The sequence below is a fragment of the Scomber scombrus genome, chromosome 12 (assembly GCF_963691925.1).
Source record: "Scomber scombrus chromosome 12, fScoSco1.1, whole genome shotgun sequence".
Lineage (NCBI taxonomy): Eukaryota > Metazoa > Chordata > Actinopteri > Scombriformes > Scombridae > Scomber > Scomber scombrus.
In genome coordinates this window covers 21824479-21847171 of record NC_084981.1, presented here as the reverse complement: position 1 = coordinate 21847171, position 22693 = coordinate 21824479, and the positions used below count along the sequence as shown (strand labels likewise).

Below are 22693 nucleotides of genomic sequence, written 5' to 3'. Positions count from 1 at the left end.
TTGACACTCGGGCTGTGAATTATCAAGCTGACCATCTGTCGTCAATGTGCCAGGAATAAGTGAAGGAGGAATAAGGTCTATTTTTGGGGCGAGGGCTTGTATCTCCTCACCGTAGGAAGGAGTCGCATCGTGGGGGCAGTGTGCAGGAGGAAGACCTGCAGAGAAGAAGGGACGAATAAAAGGGTAGGGGGAGAAAAGCAGAGAAGAAGGGACGTATAAAGGAGTAGGGGGGAGAGAAAAGCCTGATGCCAGTGATGGCCAACGAGCCGATCATCCTAAATGTCTATGATATGGTGAGTAGAAAGATACAGATTGGGTTAAAGATGCTTTTTTTGCACTTATTTGAGGTACTTGTTTGTATCAACAATGTGTGGACACAACGACAAACTCTGATATAAAAAAGGTGGTTTAATGTTGGGCTGGACCAAATGGACCATATGGATCTTATGGACCATATGGACCGTATGGACAATAATATCAGGATGTTTTTTGACCAAGCCCGACCGATAATAGATTTTTGGGGCCGATGCTCTTACCGATATTAAGGAGTAAAAAAATCCCAGCTGATATATACTTAAAGAATATATATCTGTAAGTGTGTATCATTTACACACTTTATGTTTATCATTTACACACTTTATTCTTTTTTACAATGATCCATCAAATGTGGTTATCACTTGTGACAAAGATATGTAATGAAGACATATGTTCACTAGGAATAAACCTTATTGTAATAAGTGACATCAGTTAACAAAAATAGTAAACTTCACTGATAATTTAATAATAATGATCAACTATAATTTAAAAAAAGCAAAAAACATGAATGTATGTAACTTGAATTGAGAACAAGAATCATATATATAAACTGCTGGCTATATAACCTTAAAGAATTATTAAAAAAATATTGAAATATCTGACAACATATACGCTGATACCGATATATCTTTGATAGGCCAATATCGAAATCCGCGTGTTTGGTAGAGCCCGACTGATATATCGGTTTATCTCTACCAAATACGTTTAATATTGATATTAAGACAATATTGTAGGCATGACTATTGGTGCTTTAGTCAAACATTTACACAATGAGATTTTTGATAAATTATCACTATCAGTAATGTAGGTATGAGGACAAAGTGCTTAAAAGAATAAGATTACACTTATGCCATATTACGATATAATGATATCCTAAATCTAAAACGATATACTCTCATATCACGATACTGCAACGACCAAAGATGACTAGACGTGCTGGTAGAGCTGAGTATCAGTACCATACCGATTTATTTCAGTCGATACCTTGTAGTATCCAAACGTCTCCTGTCAAATGATACCTTTTTGCACCCAAAGCTAGAAATATGACTATTTGTATGTACTTGCTCACAGCCAATCAATGCAAGCGTTCTTCAATTTAATGCAACACGTGATTGGTCCACTGCCACCGCAGCTATGACCTGTCTGTGGTTTAATTTAATGCTTCTATTTACATGAAGGGTATCAAATGAAATACTCAATTGGCATTGGTATAAATTTAAAGGGTACTTGGATTGGTACTGGTATCGTAATTTTTAAAAACGATACCCAGCCCTACGCGCTGGCCCTTGGTATGCCAGTTGACCCTTTGGCTGACTGGTTGATGGAGTAGTCTGTTTGAGACCCAGTGTAGGAATCCTCCTTCACTGTTGCATTGGTGTCAGAAGTGGGATACGTAGACCGTGAAGCCATCAGAGGCGTATTCGCCCACAGGCATGAGGAAGCTGGATAAAGCTTCCTGTAGTGTAACGACCACGGATGACTAGATGCGATGGCCTGTGGCCAACGGGTTGACCCATCGGCTGACTGATTAGCGCAGTTGTCCGTAGACTGGGAGACTGGGGTTCGAGATTTCAGAGAGGAAAACCCTCCTTTGCTGTTATCAGTATAGGTTACCAACCCCTATTATCAGCAGATATGCAAAGAAGGAAATTCAAAGTTCAAAGCTCTTTAACAAATGATTACCGTATGTATCACTTTTCAATTCAGCATACATTCACAACACCAAACTCCACTCACTTTGTTGTGTGTTGTCACTTATGTGCATTATGAGATACATATTTATCTCTCCTATCTTCGTCTTCTGTCACAACTTTTTTTTTACTATTTTCTTAATTGTAAAGATTTCCGTGCATAATCTAACTGCAACTAGAGCCCAAAGAAGCCACATTTTACTGCCCTTCAACGATGCCATCGACTTTGTTACTGAGCATGTGACAATAAAAGCTCTTGAATCTTGAATTTTAATACAATTTCAACTTTTTGAAACTGGCTCACCTTAAGTTATTTTCCAGCAAAATACACATCGGATCAAGACAGAATGAGGCTGATTTAACTGCGAAAAACACTTTCTTGACAAAGTGCTTTTGGAAAGATTTTTTATTATTACAACCAGAGCTTTGTTCACATCACACAGCACCAAAAAATGCATTAATAAAAACACATATTTTCAAATTAGAGGAAAGCAGTGTAAAAGGTTTTAAGAATAAATGATAACACTTTATTTCCATATTAGGAGTGGAGCAAAAAATAGTCCTTGTTGGACTTTTTAAGCAGTTGTAGCCAAAACAAGGAGAGTGACAGAGGTGAAATATTACTAGTAATGAGTAAAACAGTTGAGACACAATGTCTTTTTCTATTTCCTTTTATGTTCATTCACCTGTGTTTGTTAGTCTGTATCAAACTATAGTCTTGCTTTTTGCTCTTCAAGTGTTTCGTTACTCTCAGGACCAAAACAACAGGAAAACATTATACTGCATGTGAACCTCAAGTGGATGTGAAAGTAAACTGACTGCCTTTCTGAACAAGAGAAATGTGCAGCGTTGTCTCTTTGTTACAAGAGTGAGGCTGAATTTGAGTCACGATGTTGTCACCATGCAGGGGGGGGGTGAGTCAGTGGGGAGGGTGGGAGTCCTGGAAATGGATCTGTTGATGAATCATTGATTGATATGGATTCCCCCAACGGTGGACACATTACACTTAAAATAGGAATTATCTTGTTAGGGAGGGTTATAAAACAGGAAGAGGATATTTAAAAAAAAATTAAAAAAAATAAATGTGTGGTGATAATGTGCTTTGTGACTTTGCTTGAAAATCACAACTTTCCATTTGTGGCGCCAATCTTTTTCTCCCTTGTTTCTTTTTTTTGTTTTGTTTACTCCCTAAATCAATATCCAGCGTCTGATTTCCTCCTTTTTTTCACCTGATTTATTGCTGTTGTGCTCTTTTTTAGCTGATTGGCTGGTGTGTCATCTCAGGCTGAAGGGTTGGCATGTTGGAGGACGTTCATATGGATTAACATTGAGAGCTATAGAGTCATTTAACAGTATCTATAGTAGCATAATGTACTGTGTTAAATCAGGAGTTGGCTTTGATAAGCACTTTTCCTGCTCATATTTTCCCTCCTTCATCACAGCATTTGTTCCAGTCTTCCTTCCTCTTTTCCTTCCTTCCTTCCTTCTTTCTCTTTTGCTTCGCCCCCCCCCCCTTGTCAGACCCTCATTTTTTTCCTCTTTCCTACCTCCTCTCTCTTTCTTTCGTCCCCTCCCCACCCCCTCTTTCTTCTACTTCCTCTCATTTTTTTCACTTGACTTACTGTCCACATTAGTGTCTTACTTCCATTCATATGTGAATGGCTGCAGCGACCTTCTGCACACTTTTACACACAAAGGCTTACAGAGGCTACTTATACATACTGTATTTAACACATACATTCACTCAGAGGCAAAACTTGCATTTACTATATTTAATTGTGCACTTAAATGCAAGCTATTTGTGTGTCTCTGTGTGTGTGTGTGTGAGAGAGAGAGAGAGAGAGAGAGAGAGAGAGAGAGAGAGAGAGAGAGAGAGAGAGAGAGAGAGAGAGAGAGAGAGAGAGAGAGAGAGAGAGAGAGAGAGAGAGAGAGAGAGAGAGAGAGAGAGAGAGAGAGAGAGAGAGAGAGAGAGAGAGAGAGAGAGAGAGAGAGAGAGAGAGAGAGAGAGAGAGAGAGAGAGAATGTGTGTGTACATGTAACTTATTGAAGGAATTTTGTGGTTTGTGTATGTATGTTTGTGTGTGTGTGTGTGTGCACGCTACTGTGGGAAACAAGATTTTGGCTTGTTCACAGTGGAGTTTCAGCCCTAAAGACAATGAGACGGTGGCTGCGGTCCATTCATTCAATCCTCTGGTTGAAACACTTCCTGTGTGTATTGATCGCACTGTGTTCAGACAAGACTACTTTTAGGAAAACTGAGGATTGCATGATTGGCTGCTTGACTGGCTCCATGCTTGTGGCCTCCTAGTTGGTTAATGACTGACTTACAGTAAAGAAAAGGGGATGATGGAGGGCTGCCTAATGTTTTTACCATTTTCCTGCAACATTTTATCTGTTTTTGACATAAAGATCAGTCCCATTGATTTGCTTTCTTGACAAGTTGAGTCACTTTGTGAGTAAGTTTGTAGACTGACTTTCTGTTGACAGTGAGGCAGGCCGACACACATAAACCCCCGTCAATCAATAGTCCTCTCTGACTATTGATTGACAGGAGTTCAAGCAACAGTTTGACATTTGGAGAAACATGTTTGGTCACTTTCTTGCCTGAGAGTTAGATAAGAAGATAAATACAGCTCTCATGTCTGTCCTGCTAAGTATGTAGGTAAGTAGGAAGTCATTGTGCCTGGTCTAAGCTACCAGGAACGACTCTGGGAAGTGATTTTTCAAGTTTATTTTATTTACTCCCCCATAGACAATTGTTGCTTTAAAAAGTGTCTGTAAAAAGTGAATAATTTGAGTTTCAAAAATGACTGTTTACATGATCAGTAGTCCATTAATGCGTGCCGGGAGCCAACAGGAAGTCAGCTCAGCTCAGCCGGCAGAAGTCTCAGTCACGCATACCGCCTCGGCTGGAGGAGGACTGGAGTACTCACGCTCTCTGGGCCCTAAAAATGTGGAATGGTGCAGAGCATCTGGCTCATTTATGCCTGAAAGCTGGATGCATGATGGGTGTTTGGGTTTTTTTCTGGCACATGCACCACTAAGAAACTTTAATGCAAATGAATGGGGCACCATCTTGTAATACAGTATCCAGCTCTCCTTAATGCATCTGTGGTCTGTCTGCTGTGCCAAAAATACAACTTTTCTTTACTTTTATGTTAAAATATGTTAATTACTAGACATATTTTCCAGCTACCTTTTCCTCCGGCTGTACTTTCAGTCCTTATGCTAAGCTAAGCTAATCATCTCCTGGCTTTAGCTTCATACCTCAAGACATGAGACACGTGAGCGGCATCAAGCCTCTTATTTAACTCTTGGCAAGGAAGCTGATGAATTTCTTTCCCCAAATTGTCAAGCTGTTTCCTTAATGATTCAAACTTTATGTTGTTGTGTGCATGTTACTGCAGGTGTTGGCAAAAGTAAAAGTACACAAGGAAATCCTGGTTGAATAGTACGCCTGTAACTTTAAAGGCTTATCAGACACAAAGAAAACTGCTCTGTGGTTTTACTCCCATGAAGCCATATCTACCAGCTCTAAAAATTGTATTATGTCAGCAGTAATTTTCCTCTCTATCTAAGCCATTGTGTGGTAAGTAGTAGAATTAGTACAATACTGTGTGGTATGTGCATCATGCATTTTATTGACCAAGTCAGTGTGTTGCTGGAAGGAAATGCTACAGCAATACTTACTTACTTACAATGCTAGCTAGAATTAATTATTTTTGCCCTGAGTTGCATTACTCCACTGCACCAACATACTGGACTCATTGAAGTGAATGAGGAGACTATTTTGTTTAAATTATGCCTTATTAACTGGCTCAATGACCGACGGAGTGACTTGTTAAATGACTGGCTGTAGTCTTAAGAGGAAGTCAGGAAGCTGTAAAGATCAGATAAAGGGCAAGACAGTTGAAACACGGTGTTGTAATGAACAGTTAGTGCTAAATGAAGAGCAGTCTGCTTTGCAGGTTGAGTTGAAACATGACAAAACGAGAATATCTGTCATTTTTAGGCCCCGTGTGAATCTTCCTGCAGATATTTGAGTAAGACACTGAACTCAAAATGTACTCAAAAAGGCTAATTCATCTTTTCTGTTTGAGGATCAATGTGTCACATGACTTTCAAGAATATGTACACAGACAAGAGAAGACACCCGCCCCTACCACCCTTTCTTCTTCCACTATTCCCGCTCTGTCAGGTAGTCCCTGCCGTCCTGCTTCCATCTCCGCTAAGTGGATTTCCCGGCCAGCTCTGAGTGCTTTAGTACGCTGCTTTAATGAGACAGCATTATCTGCACACCACCTGTCTGCCTGCCAGCCGGCTCTGTGGTCTGTTGTTCGTGAGCGTGTGCGTTAGTGTGTGTTAGGGGTATTAGGTTTAACGCCAACATGTAGCTACAGTGGATACACACAGCAGGACAGGTCGCTGTATTCTGCTCTGAATCAATTAGAGACATGCATGCATATCTGGTTTACTAAGTATTATGTGCCAAGATAAAAGCAGTAAGTTAGGAGTGAACTTAAGCATGCTGGGACTCCACAGCATCCACTGCAGGTGGAGTTAAGTATAATGGGATGAGCTTCTGCATGTCTGCTCTCGATAATCCTTCACAAAACAGAAACACAGAAGTCAGCTAGAAACTCAAACAGGTAATTTAGGGTTGAATAATAACTCTAATAAAAACGTATACTGTAGTTGAGGTATTTATTATCTCTGATTGTATTAGGCCATTGTTGGCAGTGTTGCAAGTAGGGTGCAGCTAACAGTTATTTAAAAAAAAATCATCTAATACTACTAACTAATAATAGTTAGTAGTTTGTTTATTGGGGCCATGTACAGTGTTAAACATAAATGTTCCTATTTGATGTACAGTACCAAAGTTACATTATCACTGCAGTCCCTTCAGTGGGTCTATATTAACCCTCCTGTTGTCCTAGGGTCCATTTTTACGGGCGTTAACTAAAAAATTAGGTATCATTTCATTTAAATGAGGCCTATTGAACATAATTTCCAAAAATATGTGTAAAACCACCTGTGGTAATAAGTTTGTGGTAATAAGTTGTAATGAAGTTGGCTAACGAGGTCTAACAAAGAATTGGGTGATAATTTATACCGTATGATTTATAAGCAGTCAATCCAGACTGGGTGACAAACGTTGCACGGTCGACGTTAAGACAACAGCAGGGTTAAAATATATAACAGCACAATAACAAACACACAATACACACAATAACACATCACATACAATGTAGAGTTGATGGTTACAGAGCTGAGAAACCTTTAGCTGACTTTTTAATCTGCTGATAATTTATTCTATTAATAATCTGATTGTTCTGATGTTAAATAATTAGAAAACAGTGAAAAATGCTCATCACAATATGCTACAGCACAGGTTGATGTCGATAAGTGTCAGAATTACAGTCCAAAATCCAAAAATGTTCAATTTACTTGATCGAAGACCAAGAAAGTTCTCACATTTCAGAACACAGAAACTATTAAACGTTTGGCATATTTCTTTAAAAATGATCGAAACGATAAATCATCAAAATAGTTGCATGAATGCACTGAAACACCCTGATTCATCAGGAATTTTACATTTTTGAAAAACTTCATTATATCACAAGAAATACTTTAGGTGAGGCAGTAAACCCTCCAGAATCTCATCTAGTGATCAGTTTAGTTTTAGTTTACATTTAGTTACACATGAAAGTTAATGTTTTATTTAATAAGAATATAAACAGGTGTTCAACTTCTTCTCTAAAACACTGTGGTACATCCTGTTTGGCACCAAGGTGTCCTCATTTCATCTTTTTAAAATTTGGTTTCATGATGAAATGCTGGAGTAAATCAACTCTCAGGATACTAACACTTCTAATCTTATGTTTTGTTGTGCCGCGTCCAAAATTAGCTTTTTGATCTACGTGCTGAGAACAGGGCTGCCTAATAAGAGTAATGCTGTGGCCAAAAATACCTTCATTACAGTAGAGAGAGAGAGAGAGCAGACTATAAATTGCTGACATAGCACAACTTTATCAACACTTCTGGTCTGGTAGCAGTTTCCTTCCTTCAGTGTGTATTTTAGGTTGGTTGTTTTTTTCAGTTTGGTTTCAGTCAGCTTAGCTACAGAGTTTCAAAGCGGTGATGCTCATGATAAAACTTAGCCACACTTAGCATCTCCTCGCTGACTATTCTGTTTCACAAAGTCCTTAGATGCTACTGAGAGAAGTAATTGCTGCACAGATGTACAGCATGGTGTGGGATGAGTAAGTATACAGGCATTTAACAGCGGTATCCAGTTTCTCTTTGTTCATTCATCTCTCTCTCTTTCTCTCCCTCCCTTCTTTTTATCTTTTAATTCATTCATAAAGACACAACTTTGCTGTCATGCTCTCATACACACATTCAGCCTCCTGTCTGTGCTGTGGAGGAGGAGGCAGGTTGTAACGAGCTTCAAAGTAATGAGGGGTAAGATAAGAGTCTTATTCACCTCTGGGTGGGAGGAGGAGGAGGAAGAGGAAGAGTATTGTCCGAAACTAGCTTTCTTTGTTAATCCTGTGAGCAGACAGGCTAACAATCTGCTTTTTCCCCACAAAGATTAGCTTACTTAAAATATTTTTACCACACACACGTGGACTCACCACACTGTGTTTGAGCGTCTGACACTCTGCTCAGAGGGATTTAGAGTTGGTGCAACAGCAGAATAATCTTCTGTTCATGTTAAAGTCTTTCCTTTGTATAAAACGTAGGTTGTGGCTGTGAGTTTATGTTGCAATTCAAATGCTGTCTGGATGCTTATAGTCTTAACTTTTCTGGACAGGTTTCGCGGCACCTGAATCTCTTCAAAGCTCTCCCTTCTTAGGAAAAGCCCTGGATAAAGTAATGAAGCAGTGAGGAAAAACTCTGGAGCAGATTCAGCAGATTAAAGCAGCCGCGGCCTCTGTTCAGACACTGAGAACCAGCTGTTGTAGACACAGACGCCTATTATCCTCACACTCAGTGAAACAACCACAGAACTGCTACAAATAGGATTTCAGTAATGACATTTGTGCTCAGTTAAAAAAACAAAAAAAAAACCTCCTGAGATAAAATGGTTGAAAGGTCCTACCAGTGGTTAGAAACTGCAGGGTGAGATGGCGAGCTAAAACAAAAAGTTGATTAAGTAAATATTTACTGATTTTCTGTTGTGTATGATGATTGCTGTTAATAATTGAATTGAGTAAAATTACGATACTCAACAATGTAGTAAACTAAGGACTTTACAACTCAAGAAACTTTGTACTTACTTTATCTGCTCTTTAACTTCCTAATTACTCAAAAAATTGCAACAAGGGACGACTGTCAATTAAGGAAATTCATTAAAACTACTTAAAAATATACTTTTGGTGAGAAAAGAAGATGTGACTTTAAGCTCTGGGAAAGTGTTATCGGCACTTAATTTTTATTTATTTTTACCACTTTCTGACATTTCATAGACCGAAAAGTTTGTTGATTGATTGTTAGTTAATCAGCCTCAATGGTATAAACCTGCATATACGCATAATGACATAAAATAAAGTTAATTCTGGGGATGTTAAGAGATCGTACTTTTTGGACTTCATGTTGAGCCCTCTGGAGTGAGTGTTAAGCTGATAAATTCCCGCGCTTCCCCTCTCAGACGACACTTATTATAGCTGATTAATGAAATTTAAGTGCAACATTTATAAAACTAGGAAAAATATGTGCGGGTCAGGTTTAAAAAGAAAAAAAAGAACAAAAAAAAGGAACTGAAATGGAACTTTCCCTATTTTGGTAAACATTGTCACAAAAAATAAAACTTTGTTTTCGTGTGTTCGTGCGAATGCGTGTGTGTGTCTAAACCTTATGTAGGTCAGGAAACACACATACTCTGCATTGTGCTGCATGTGTGACACACTTCGTGAGCTCAGCAATCTTATGTTTTCTCTAATTAATTGAATTTACTGAATTTATTCCAAAATGACAAAATATTTGTAGGGATAAATATTCATATCTGAGCTAATCATTATCCTATAAACGTAAACATGGCGTTCACTATTGAAATCATTAAAACATGGACTCTGTTCTCTAAAAACTGAAGTCCACATTCATCATTTTGCCTTCCTCTCTGAGACAGATGACTCACCTTTACCTGCCATGCTTGTTTGTTTAATTCATTCAGGTCACGTCCGGACAAGTATCAGACGTCTGACAATGTACTGTGTTGAGCTTTTCAAAAAGAAACAATACATTCAAATGATTATGTTCGGTTTCATTGAAGTGAATGTGAACTTCTGTTCAGCATTGTGGAGATAATCTCTCCCACTTTTAGCACGCGCCATAAAAATGCTGTTTTATCAAGACGTGTGACCAATCATTATTTGCAAGCACTGACATGGTACTGCTGTCTGGAGCCGTGTGAATGTAAGAATACATTTATCTCACAAAGTGGTGCCACAAAAGAGCAAAGACAAACCCATTAATGTCATTTGAAATGGTATCATTACTTCCTTTTATGTGTTTTCTCTTGAGACCGATCATCAAGGGGTCAAGATTAAGTGTATTTCTATGGGCTGTTAGTATGTAGAGGAAGGCAGTTTGAGTTGAGAGAACGGGGGGACACCTGAAAAATTAATGATGATTTTATTGGCTGGACCAGAGCAGCATGAGGTCATCATTTAAGAGTCACTGTTTCCCAGGAAGAAGCAATTAGAAGTTCAAGTACTCGATTCACTGGAACGTCAGGGTTTGCTTACATGTCCAAAAGAAATCCTGCTGTCAGGTGAAAACTAACATACCTGGATTGTTTTGTAGGTTTTTGTAGCCCAGTTCAAGCAAATCCCATATTTCTTTTTATTACTTTAAAGCCTTTTTAAATAGTTTTTAGATTTATAAAATCATTCCTGCCTCTTTTGTTCATGTAGAAGATGAATATCAACTTGCAGAGAATCAAATCTTACCTATAAAGGTGAACAGAAAGCTTCATGCTCAGCTGGTATTTTCAGTCAGGCGCTGGCCGGTCGCAGTGACACGTTAGGTGAAGATCAAATTTAACCACTGCACACTGAAATTACTTCACTGTGACTTTATTAGAAGCGAACAGCGTGTTTTCTCTGTAGCTCCTTCAGATTCGCTCAGCAACTCAGGCGAAACATGTTGTTTGCTCCTAATAAAGTCACAGTGAAGAAATTTCAGTGTGCAGTGGTTAAATTTGATCTTCACCTTAAATATAAAGATAGTTAATCCATCACAGTGAGATTCTTGCTGCTTTTGTTTTATTTTTTTGTCAAAGTGTGACTGTGACATTTTTTTCCAACATTACTCACCAGCATTCAGTAGCAGCATGGACTTAAATTATTACCTCATTTTATTTGCAACCAGTGGTAAACAGCTCAAGTCGCAGTGTCCTGATCATGTTTTGTAAAATGTGAAAAAAATGCTCAGAAGAAAACATTTTGAACCTCATCTCACTGATCAGACATGCTGTGTCTGGATCATAACACAAACAGCCAGAGGCCGACACAGAGTCCTCATTATCTTAAGATCACACTTTGTGTTTAAACTGTTGCACACAATGTGCCGAGGGAACAATTTGCAATGCAGATGTGTCGCGAATGCCGCCAGCTCTGCCACCACTGATTGTGTGCAGCTACATGTCTGCATTACAGACAGGAAGTAAGGGAATAGTTTGTAGTAGCTTCCTGTGGTTGTCAGGCTGTTATCATGGTGCTGAATATGTTTTGCAATGCAAATGCTCTTTGAATATGAAGGAGAACTGTGTACGGCACACGTTACCCCCATCCACCTGATTCAGCCTCGGATTTATAACAGTAAAAACAAGCATGTCATTTGTGATCAGCGCCGACCAACTTGTTGTCTGGGGGTGTAAAAGATGGAGACAAAAGCCTTGAAAATATGATGCAATAACACACCCGTGTTGATGAAGTATTAATTACACTCTGTTTACATGAAAGACAATAAAGGTGTTCAATTCACATGAGGCTTATCTGCAAATTTGGATGAACAATGGCAGTGTGTGCAGACAGACAGAAACATGCATTAAGAACAGCACCGTTTCTTTGTTTAGGTGATTTTGCAATATATTGTACATTTTATGGATACACCTATATGACTTTTTTCTTCGAATACTGATTATCAATCCAATAATTGAGTCCCTGTTTTTTTAACCTCACATGTGAACTCATTTGAGTATTTTTTTAATATAAGGAAATATGATACCAGGGATTGCTATGCTGCTAAAGGTCCTTTCAGGATCTCTCAGGACAGGAAATCCCTGTCACCTGTTTTTTCATCACTTGTTTCATTCAGAACTCAACACATTAACACAGACACAGAGATCAACTCCAAAAACACTCCAATAAAGGGTTGGAGCAGGTTTTTACCCAAATATTAGTGTCCATAAACACAGACTGTAAAATGATTCTAACATTTAGAGTTTCCTCTGAGCACCTCCTGAGTATTAAAAGCCGGATACCATCAACTTCCAGGATGTATACGAGGAACTTCATTCACCTTGTGTTTTTTCCCACCCCACTCTACCTCTGATTGGATAGTACTTGTTGCCTGCGTAGGTTTGGTTTAGGCACAAGGAGTGAGATGATTGGGTTAGGGTAAGAATATCAGCGTCAGAGCCAATCAGAGGTTGAGTAGGAGCGGGTGTTCAGAGAATGGGGATTGGGGAGAAAATAACACGCTTCATTCCACAGGAACTGAAAGACAATTTATTTTGGCACGTTAGTATTATAAGACAGACAGACTTGGAAAATATGCCTGAATCTATACTTTAATGAATGTAAGTGATAGCAGAAACACTGAATTTAGATGTCAGATTCAATACAGCTTCATTTAAATAATGCCAAATCACCATAAAACTTATTTCAAGGCACTGCACGGATCTCAGATCCACTTATTATAGTTAGTATTGGCACCCGCATCAATCTGGCAGATCAAATCAGTGCAACCCTTTTAGATTTACTGAGTTATCCTGAGGTGTCACATGACGCTCTGTCCTGTGTGATAATAAATCATTTTCACACAAAGTCTGCCTAGCAACAGCCTGTCCAATCAGCTTTATAGCCATGGGATAATAGACAGACTGCATTACTGAAAAGATGGAAGGTTACGTCAGAGATCAGTAGTACTGGAATCAATTATTGATTTTGGTGTGTGTTGTACTCTCTCTCTCTGTGTGTGTGTGTGTGTGTGTGTGTGTGTGTGTGTGTGTGTGTGTGTGTGTGTGTGTGTGTGTGTGTGTGTGTGTGTGTGTGTGTGTGTGTGTGTGTGTGTGTGTGTGTGTGTGTGTGTGTGTGTGTGTGTGTGTGTGTGTGTGTGTGTGTGTGTGTGTAGGGGATCTTGTGTAAACATCAGAGGCTCACAGATCTCATTTCAGCCAGCTCAGATCACAAGATGGTCGAGTGTTAACAAAATGCTCACTATTAGTGATCGATAAGCAGGAAAGGGTAATTCAGTGTGACTATATTTGTGCGCATCAGGTCTAAAAGTTAAAAAATTAAGTGTTGAATAGATCCAAAGACATTATTTTTACATCATTTATCTTTTTCTTAATCTTCCACTGTTTTGTTCTTCTTTCTGTCTCCAGTACTGGATCAATGAGTTCACCAGCACTCTGGGCATCGGAGTCTTTCACTCAGGGATTGAGATCTATGGAAGAGGTAAGGTTACCTAGACATACGACACCGCCTACAGGCCTCAGGTCCACTGTCTGAGGAGGGTGTTTCAGAAAAGATGCTTTTTCTTTTCTTTTTTGTTTTGACCCCAGGTGAATTTTTGGGTAAAGTTTTGATAGTTTATGAATTATATATTAGGTAAAGAAGGAGTTGTGAGAAAGGGGTAGAAATGTACAAGTATATACTTCTTCCTACTCATTTTATTATTTATTTATCTGTTTTTATTCCCATGTTTAAAATAAATGTACAAATTCAAATGTGTTGTGTGTATGTTTAGAGTTTGCCTATGGCGGACATCCGTACCCATTCTCAGGGATCTTTGAGATTACACCGGGTGATGCAACTGAACTTGGCGACACCTTTAAGTTCAAGTAAGTAACTGAACATATTAATATTAACATACATGTGTAGAATCCCTGTTTCGCATGTACATAAGTATTGAAAATCAATATGTCATTGTCAAGCAGTCAAGCATGAACTGTACTTATCATGTCTGCATAGCTGTCATCAGCCCATGTCCACGAGGGTTTACACAGACATCCACCTGCAGCCCAAATGTCTGATCACATGTACAGTGTGTCCATGGCGGCTGCACAAAGCCCTTTAAACTCTAATTATTCGGTCAATGTAATGTAAATTTTGTCCAAAGGGTCGACACAGACCATCCACACACAACACAAAACGATAGCCTCGCAGGCAATTGATGATTGTATGTACTGACTGTACTTGTGTGAACACGTCCTCCGTTCGTGTCTGTTGTGGAGTATTTCATCAGTGAGTTATAGAGCTGCTTCATCACAGTCAGTAATCCAGTCAGTCAGTCACAGGTCACATGTTAGTCAGTCTGTGAGCCAGTAAGATCCAACAAGAGGCTCTCACTGTGTCCAATATCCATACTACGTGCTTATTATATATAGTATATATTACATACTTCTCACCATTACAATATATTGTTTTTGCAGTTAGTATAATATAAATTCAACTTACTGAATACTAAACAGAAAGGTCTTAACCTCCTTTCACAGATGTCGCAATGATCCGTGACCTCTGACAAGCTCAAATTTGAAAATGAAGGATCTGCTGCTTCGGCTTCTGCTGCTTTAAAAAAAAAAACAACATTCCAGCTGTTCTCTTGTCCATTTTCCTTTTTCTTATTATGAGATTCCAGTTGCCCTTTATGCCCTTTACATTTGCACATGTTAACTCATCTGTGAACACCCACAGCTCACTCAAAAATCATACTGTATATTACATACTCTCTGCTTTGAGTGTTAAGTATATTTAATTTAGTCACTCTTCCAGTTTGAACACACTACATACTCAAAACATGCTTAGAATCAGTATGTAGTATGGGTCATGTAGTATAGACTTGAGATGTAGCATCAGTCAGTCAGCTAATCAGCCAATCATCCAGTCATGAACTGCTGGCAGCTACACCAGCCGCACTTCGAATCACCTGTAGAGTCATATAATATTTTATTAACACTTGTAATAGAATTTTTTTACTAGAAGTTTCTCTGAAGAATCACAGACGACGGAGTAATGAATCTTTTTCTTTACTATTACATGCCAGCACGGAGAAGGTAACACAGTCGTTCTACCGAACAACAAACTGTTTCAGCTTTTATACTGTAACTCCTAGTGGAACTTTGCAGAAGGGAAGTCATAAGGTAATAAAGCACATGAACCAACCATTGAACACTGCTGACTTTCTAAGAAATTAGACATAATCAATTCTAGTACCATGTGTCTTTCCTGAGTTAACACAAGTCATTGTACAGATGCCCATAGGCATTTTACAGACGTTAAAGCACATACACATGACACAATACATCCCTCATGACACAAACTATCCCTCACACACTTTATGATGCTAAGACCTTTACACCTTCATGATGCTTGTCACCTTCACCTTGCTGTGCTCGTTTCATGGGTTACCCCCCGAAATACACAGGACCAACCAGGCTTCAGTCAGTGGGCTAGTATCACTGCAGGTCACTGCTGCTAAAGGAAGGAGAGATTTTTTTTTTTTTTTAAAGAAAAAAAAAACATGAGCATGGAGAGGGTACAGCACGTGACAGACATCTTTTGATTTCACACCTATTTCCTCACGGTTAGTGGCAGCTGACTCAGACAGTCACAGTGAGAGAAAACAGAAGATTAAAGCAGGAAAAAAGAATTTCATGTTGCTCTTCATGTGATACTGCATGTTGTGAATTTGAAATGGAGAAAAAACGGTTGCATAAAAGAGTGTACAGAGTAATAAAAAATACTCAGTCCATATTAGGGCTGTAGCTAATTGCTGATTACATCCTTGATTTATCATTTCATCAATAAATGTTGGAAAAATATACGTTATAACTTCCAAAGCCCAGGATGATGTCTTTAAATGTCTTTTGCAGTAAATTGTGCATTTTTTATATTTTTGCTCTATGTTTATTCAATTATCAAAATAGTCACAAATTAATTTTCTGTTGATAGAATAATAAATCAATCGCCTAATTGTTGCAGCTCTAGTATACATGCTAACACACAGACACACACACACACACTGAGGGACCAGTTTATTAGCTAAGATTATACATGCACTGTTATCTAATACATCATTACAGCAATAATTCATGTTTTCATTGCTTATAATGTTCTGTTTATGTCAGAAATGTTTAAATTTAACTCCATTTTTACACTGCATAGAAGTAATTGAGGTGGAAAATAATACGTTTTAGGATCTACTGGAGAAACTGTATGAAACCTACAGAAAAGCAAAAACAATGTGCTGACAATACGTTGATTTAGCTGGACTGCAGTAATTTAAAGAGGCTGTAAATGTGAGGCATTTCTCTCACACCGGTGCAGCGTTGGGGGATTTGAGTCTGTTTTGGTTCTGAGGGAGTAAAGCACCCAGTCGGTTCAATACGTTTTTGGATTCCCATCCCATAATGAGCCCGAGGTCTGTGTTTGTGTGTGTCTGTCTACCCAGAGCTACTGTGCTACTGCTGTGTATTACTTCTGCTCTAGTTGACCTGCCCTGTGGCTTTCCACAGACTCTCCCTGGCACAACACACACACACACACACACACACACACACACACACACACACACACACACACACACACACACACACACACACACACTTTCTGTCTCCATGCAGACCATAAGTATAAATGATGTGGGACAAATGGCTGTGTATCATCCACTGCAATGTTTTTTTGCCATGTGTATCTAAATCTCACTCAAACTGCAATCATAATGTTCAGATATCAGTACAAAACATTTGATCCACTGTGATCCACCTATTCTGTCCATTAAACAGACCAACCAAGCGGTGAAAACTCATTTTGATATGGAAAAAGGAGACTTTTACCTATTTTTCTTTGCATTTTCTGTACATTCAATATTAAATCAGTAAAGCAGTACATTGTTAAGCATCCATGCTTCTCAAAATTGGGAGCATGCCGACCCAAATCTACTGCAGGTAAATACACTGACTATAGATAACCACCTCATACAACCCCACTTCAAAAAATCTGAAGTATCCCTTTAATTCATTTGGTTCAAACCACCATAGCAAACAACTGTAGACAGTATAATTAACTTGTAAAGGTTTAGACATGAGGACGTTTATATTGGGTTATGAGTCTTCTCATTTTGTACTGTTTTATATTTATTCAAACATTTGGAAACACTGTTTCATTTTAAGCACTTTTATCTTAACATTTTTGGACTAATAGCTGTTCAGTTACATAGCGGTTAAGTCAAACACAGTGAATTTAACCTAAAACCCAAAGCAAGACACATCCACATTTTTAGTTTGTTAAATTTAATGGAATTTTGTGTTAGTTTTTACATTGTTAATATACCAGAAAATATAGAGGTGTTCAACTGTAGGCAATGATGGAAAGAAGCAACAATTCAAACTGCATTTGAATTGTTTGTTTTAACAACAATGTCCTGAAGGCATTCTTGATGTTTCGTCAGTGTATTTATGATCATATGTAGTAACACCTGCCTCCACACCCTTGTCTCTGCAGAGAAGCCATAGTCCTGGGCAGCACAGACTTCACGGAGGAGGACGTGGAGCGGATCGTGGAGGAGATGGGGAAGGAGTACAAAGGCAACGCCTACCACCTCATGCACAAGAACTGCAACCATTTCTCCTCAGCACTGTCTGAGGTACGTACACACACACACACGTTCTGTTTGCAGCAGGTTTAGACAGATATAGGCTCATCGGTTGTTAAATTGAAATGACATGAGGTTTAGAAACAAAAACACTCAGGGGTGTGTGTGTGTGTGTGTGTGTGTGTGTGTGTGTGTGTGTGTGTGTGTGTGTGTGTGTGTGTGTGTGTGTGTGTGTGTGTGTGTGTGTGTGTGTGTGTGTGTGTGTGTGTGTGTGTGTGTGTGTGTGTGTGTGTGTGTGTGTGTGTGTGTGTGTGTCCAAATCGGCTTATCCTGGTGTGACTAATGAGCAGGGAGTCTTACAGTTAGCATCTACCACTGAGATGGGGATTAGGACACACTGATACAAGCCCGGACATGCAGAGCCAGCTGGCAACACATGCACACACAGAGACACACACACACACACACTCACTCTCACACACACACACACAAATCAAATACACAGATATACATAAAACATTTCAAGGTACTTGCAAAGGTAAATATTCAATTGATCAACAATAAATATTAACACGCACACAAACCCAACAGTCACATATATAGCAGAATATATACAAACACACACACACACACACACAGAGTGGATACCATAGGGAGACAGTGTTGCCCTCAGGATTTCTCAGGTTCACTGTAACATTTTTAGCAGTTGAGTTAAAGAGAGGCCAGAGGAGAAACTGATTGGACACATAGATGTTTGTTTCCGATTTGAAAGATCACGCATGACAGTACATTTCTTCGTCAGTTGTGCGTGACGCTGATGTCAGTCCTCCTCTTTGAAAAGCAAACCAACGTCCTGTAACCCCCGCTGACATGTTGGCCCTCATTATGTAGGTAAATTATTCATTTGTACACAGCACTGTTGTTCATCTGAGAGACAGACAGGAGGAATGAATGATACCGCTGTGCACTGGAGTACAGGAAGTGGTCTCCAAATAGTCAGTGGGTGGATTTCTCCTTTCTTGCGTATGTTGTGGTTGTTGGGGTTTTTTTTGTTTTTTTTTTAAAGATTTTGTTGGCATAGACGCCTTTATTTATCAGTATACCGACAGGAAACATGGGAGAGAGAGGGGGGTGTGACATGCAGCAAAGGACCAGGATCAGGTGTATCGTTAATGTTGCAGTTGGAGTGCTATGGAGCTCTTTGTTTTGGTTTTACAACCTGCAGCTTTACTGTTTTAGTTTCGATAAAGCAAAGCAACTAGCCAGTGAACACAGTGGAACAACCTTGCAGCTAAAAAAAACCCAAAAACTTAAAAGTAGATTGGTCTTCAACAGGTGGAGACAAACTGAATGTTTATGTTGCTCCATGTGGGAACAATGTGTAAATAAGCCACTGTTTGCTAACACGTTTTATTAGGTGATAACAAGTCAGTGTTGTGTTTGCAGCCAGCGTTTCCCTGAAGTGGCCTAAAAATGCAGTAATGGAGGTACGAGGAGACCTGCATGGAGTTTAAAAAAGAGAAGAAGATGATCTCAATGCAATTTGACTCCCTTTTCTCGCCTCCTCTCTTTATCTTCTCTTGCTTTTGAGTCAGTTATTTTTACCAGGCGTCATCCTCAGTTTATAAGAAGCCAGCTGTTCTGCCAAGGCCAGCTCGTGTTGGTGATTTTAAACAGCGTGTGTGTGTGTGTGTGTGTGTGTGTGTGTGTGTGTGTGTGTGTGTGTGTGTGTGTGTGTGTGTGTGTGTGTGTGTGTGTGTGTGTGTGTGTGTGTGTGTGTGTGTGTGTGTGTGTGTGTGTGTGTGTGTGTGTGTGTACATTTCTGAAAAAGGCTCCTCATGACTGCGGTGTGAATTCTTCGGCTACACTATTTTAAGACAAACGCTGCACCAGGTGATGTTCATGGATTAGCGGTTTCTCTCTAGTGGATGTCAGTTTCCTCCTCCTTGTTGAAGCTGTGCTCATCTGTGAGATCATCTGCATAGTCCTTATACATCGAGCCTCAGTGATTTGCATTTTTAGAAAGCCTGGATGTATTCCCATCACAAACACACTCGTCTCTAAAGGGGGTGAACCTAGAAACTGTTACTGCAGCAGAAATATAAATAGTAAACCGGTATAAAATAGAGTATCATTTGCTGGCTGCACATAATTTGGCACAACATGCAAAAATCAACTGCTTTGTGAGACATTTTTGTGGTTAAAATGAAATACACCACCCCTGTCAGTTCATGTATCTTAAAGAGCACCCTATCATCATCATCATCTTTGGTGAATGTTTTAATGAAAGCACAATTAATCTTCTTTGAGTTTCTTGGAAGCCACTTGTATAGCGCTAAATGATGATAATTAGCCCTTACGTTGACAGTGTTGGTGCTTGTGCCTGCGTGTTGGTCGTTAAAAGGAAGGAGGTGAGACAAAAAGAGAGAGAGTGGGAGAGACAAATCCACCAAAGACTCAAAAGGTCTTCCTCCAGCCAGACCTATGAGCAGTTGGTCAGTTAGATGGTTGAGCAGCTTCAGTAGAGGCACATGTTGCTCTCTCTGCATGGCCACAGGTCATGGGGTTCCTGGAAAGTCTTTCCATGTTTTATTCCAGATATGAAAAGTCAGGAGCAATTTCTAAGAGCAATAATGATGAGCTATGTAGCAGTGTAAGTCTGGTTAAAAGACAGTATGTTAACACTTGTAATGTTTTTAGTCTAATTTACCGAACATGTGTAAGAGTCACTGTTCTGTGTCTTTCTGGTGTAAAATAAAGATCATTTGAAAGTGCAGAAGTTTGTGACAGCTGTTATAAGAACAATTTTTTTCTTTCTCTTTCTTCCACTACCTCACCAGATCCTGTGTGGCAGGGAGATCCCTCGCTGGGTCAACCGCCTGGCCTACTTCAGCTCCTGCGTGCCATTCCTCCAGAGCTGCCTGCCCAAAGAGTGGCTGACCCCGGCTGCCTTACAGTCCAGCGTCAGCCAGGAGCTCCACGGAGGAGGGGAGCTGGAGGAGGCCGAGGACGCCGCCGCCTCAGCTTCCCTGGCGTCCATGTCGCCCTGCTCACCTTCCTCCTCTTCCAGTCCCTCGTCTCTGCCTCGCCAGTCCCGCCACCAGCCACGCCGGTAGAAGCTGCAGGGTCTGCTGGGTATTCTGGGGGGCTGGACTTACAGAGACTGTCCTGCAGCAGCTGATGAGTCCAACTACGACTAAGTGTCCTGTCAGACTGTCCTTGAGCAAGGCGTTGAACCGCTAGCTGCTCTGGGTAAGAATGTCAGCCAAATCTCTACAATGATCCGGAGCAGCGGAGGGATCTGCTGCTGCTGCTGAGGGCAGGAAACCTACTATCATTTCTCAGTGGACATGGCTGACGGAGGACAACATACCATCCAAAATTCTAAATATTTCCCATGAAGTCTGTTGCATTGTTTTACCAGTCAAATTACACTGCAGGACGGAAGCAAGGCTCGTTGTTTCCCCACCAAAGTGTTTTTGTAGTTTTGGAAAATTAGCCAGCCACAAACAGATTTTACCAGCACTGAGTTGGTGGATGGTGCTAATCCCCACCTTGTCTTAGTGGAAACCAGCGAGAGAAGATGCTGAAATGTAGCGTGGGCTTCGGTGAGTTTATGACTAAGAAGCCAAGTTGAAAGAAGATAAGAAGGTCTGATCTGTCCAATAACAGCACAAGGAATTTGTGTTAAAACTCATAATCCTACTTTGAGTCATAATTCATACATAACAGAGACATCATAAACATATTTCTAGATTCAATATGACTTTAACTTCCAGGGGATATCATCTCAGATGTGCATCACGAACAAACATCCACAAATATGCTTCGAAATCATAAACACTGAACAACTTGCCTGAGAATGGTCACATTTTTAAGCTTTTTTCACTATCAAAGTTGTGCAGTCATTGTTGTCTGCACCTTCATGTGCACTTTGTAAACAGGAACCACGCGTAGCTAATCCTGCCTGATGTTTCATGGTGCTATTTTACTAAAATGTAAACAAATACAACCTTAAAAAAAATAAATTAGGCTCCAGTAATACTTCCTCGCTGTATCAGAAAGCCCTGCTCTAGCCTTCTTCAGCAGTCAAATGTTTGTGCTAAAAGCCAGAGAAACAGAATTACTCTTATTACTGACATGTAGATGGGTTTGTGTTTCTCACTGCTCATTTTACACTTGTTCAGAGTTGAAAAATCCGAATTTTGATCAGCCAGGTGGAGCTGAGACACAATGGCCTGAGAGACCTGTCAGTCAAGTCAAATAGGCCTCTTTATAAACCTAAATATCTTCTCTGTTCTGGTTTCAACACTGAGCCACGGTCATCGCCCTTTTCTGACACAGCTAAAACAGGAACAGAAAAAACACAAACTTTTCCAGATTGAAACTCCTGCTCATTATTGTGGTCTTTAAGTACCACTGGCCAAGCGCTAACATCATTTGACTGTGGCTGGGAAATGTTTCCACTGCAGCTAGCTCTACTTTAAACATCTGTTCTGCAAACAAATATTTGGCTGGTAAAATGACAGAAACAGCAGGTGGATTTTTTTTGGATCTACACCCTTTGCCTCAAAATGCTGCGTGCGCATCAGGGCCGCAGCCTTTTTCTCTCTGTGACGGACTTAACCCAGAGCTACAATCAGCCACATAGACACAAATAAACTGATACTGAAGCCTCGAGTCCAAAATCCCTCGACACAATTTGGATGGGTTCAGTTCCAGGTGATACTTTGTCCCCTTCTTTCTCTCTTTTTTGATGTCAAATATGTATCAGTCAGGCATGTGTAGCAGCTGTTGAACTCCTACCTGCCCTTCATGGATTAACCACCAACTGATTTAATAAAACTGAACACAATGAATGA

General features: G+C 39.8%; 1 protein-coding gene across 1 annotated transcript; it reads left to right on the top strand.

Moving 5' to 3' along the window:
* Positions 1-239: 239 nt before the first annotated feature.
* Positions 240-21078, top strand: desi2 (desumoylating isopeptidase 2). Its single transcript, XM_062430835.1, has 5 exons — positions 240-293; positions 13621-13693; positions 13986-14079; positions 17741-17882; positions 20672-21078. Exons 1-5 carry the CDS (start codon positions 246-248, stop codon positions 20945-20947), a joined length of 633 nt encoding a protein of 210 aa, XP_062286819.1. The 5' UTR covers positions 240-245; the 3' UTR covers positions 20948-21078.
* Positions 21079-22693: the final 1615 nt, after the last annotated feature.

What these genes read in the sequence shown, in the direction of transcription:
- desi2 (XM_062430835.1), top strand. Translation starts at nt 246, where the DNA reads ATGCCAGTGATGGCCAACGAGCCGATCATCCTAAATGTCTATGATATG. An exon ending in GGCGACACCTTTAAGTTCAA is followed by an intron (nt 14,080 to 17,740) that starts GTAAGTAACTGA and finishes TTGTCTCTGCAG; the next exon opens with AGAAGCCATAGTCCTGGGCA. An exon ending in TCTCCTCAGCACTGTCTGAG is followed by an intron (nt 17,883 to 20,671) that starts GTACGTACACAC and finishes CTACCTCACCAG; the next exon opens with ATCCTGTGTGGCAGGGAGAT.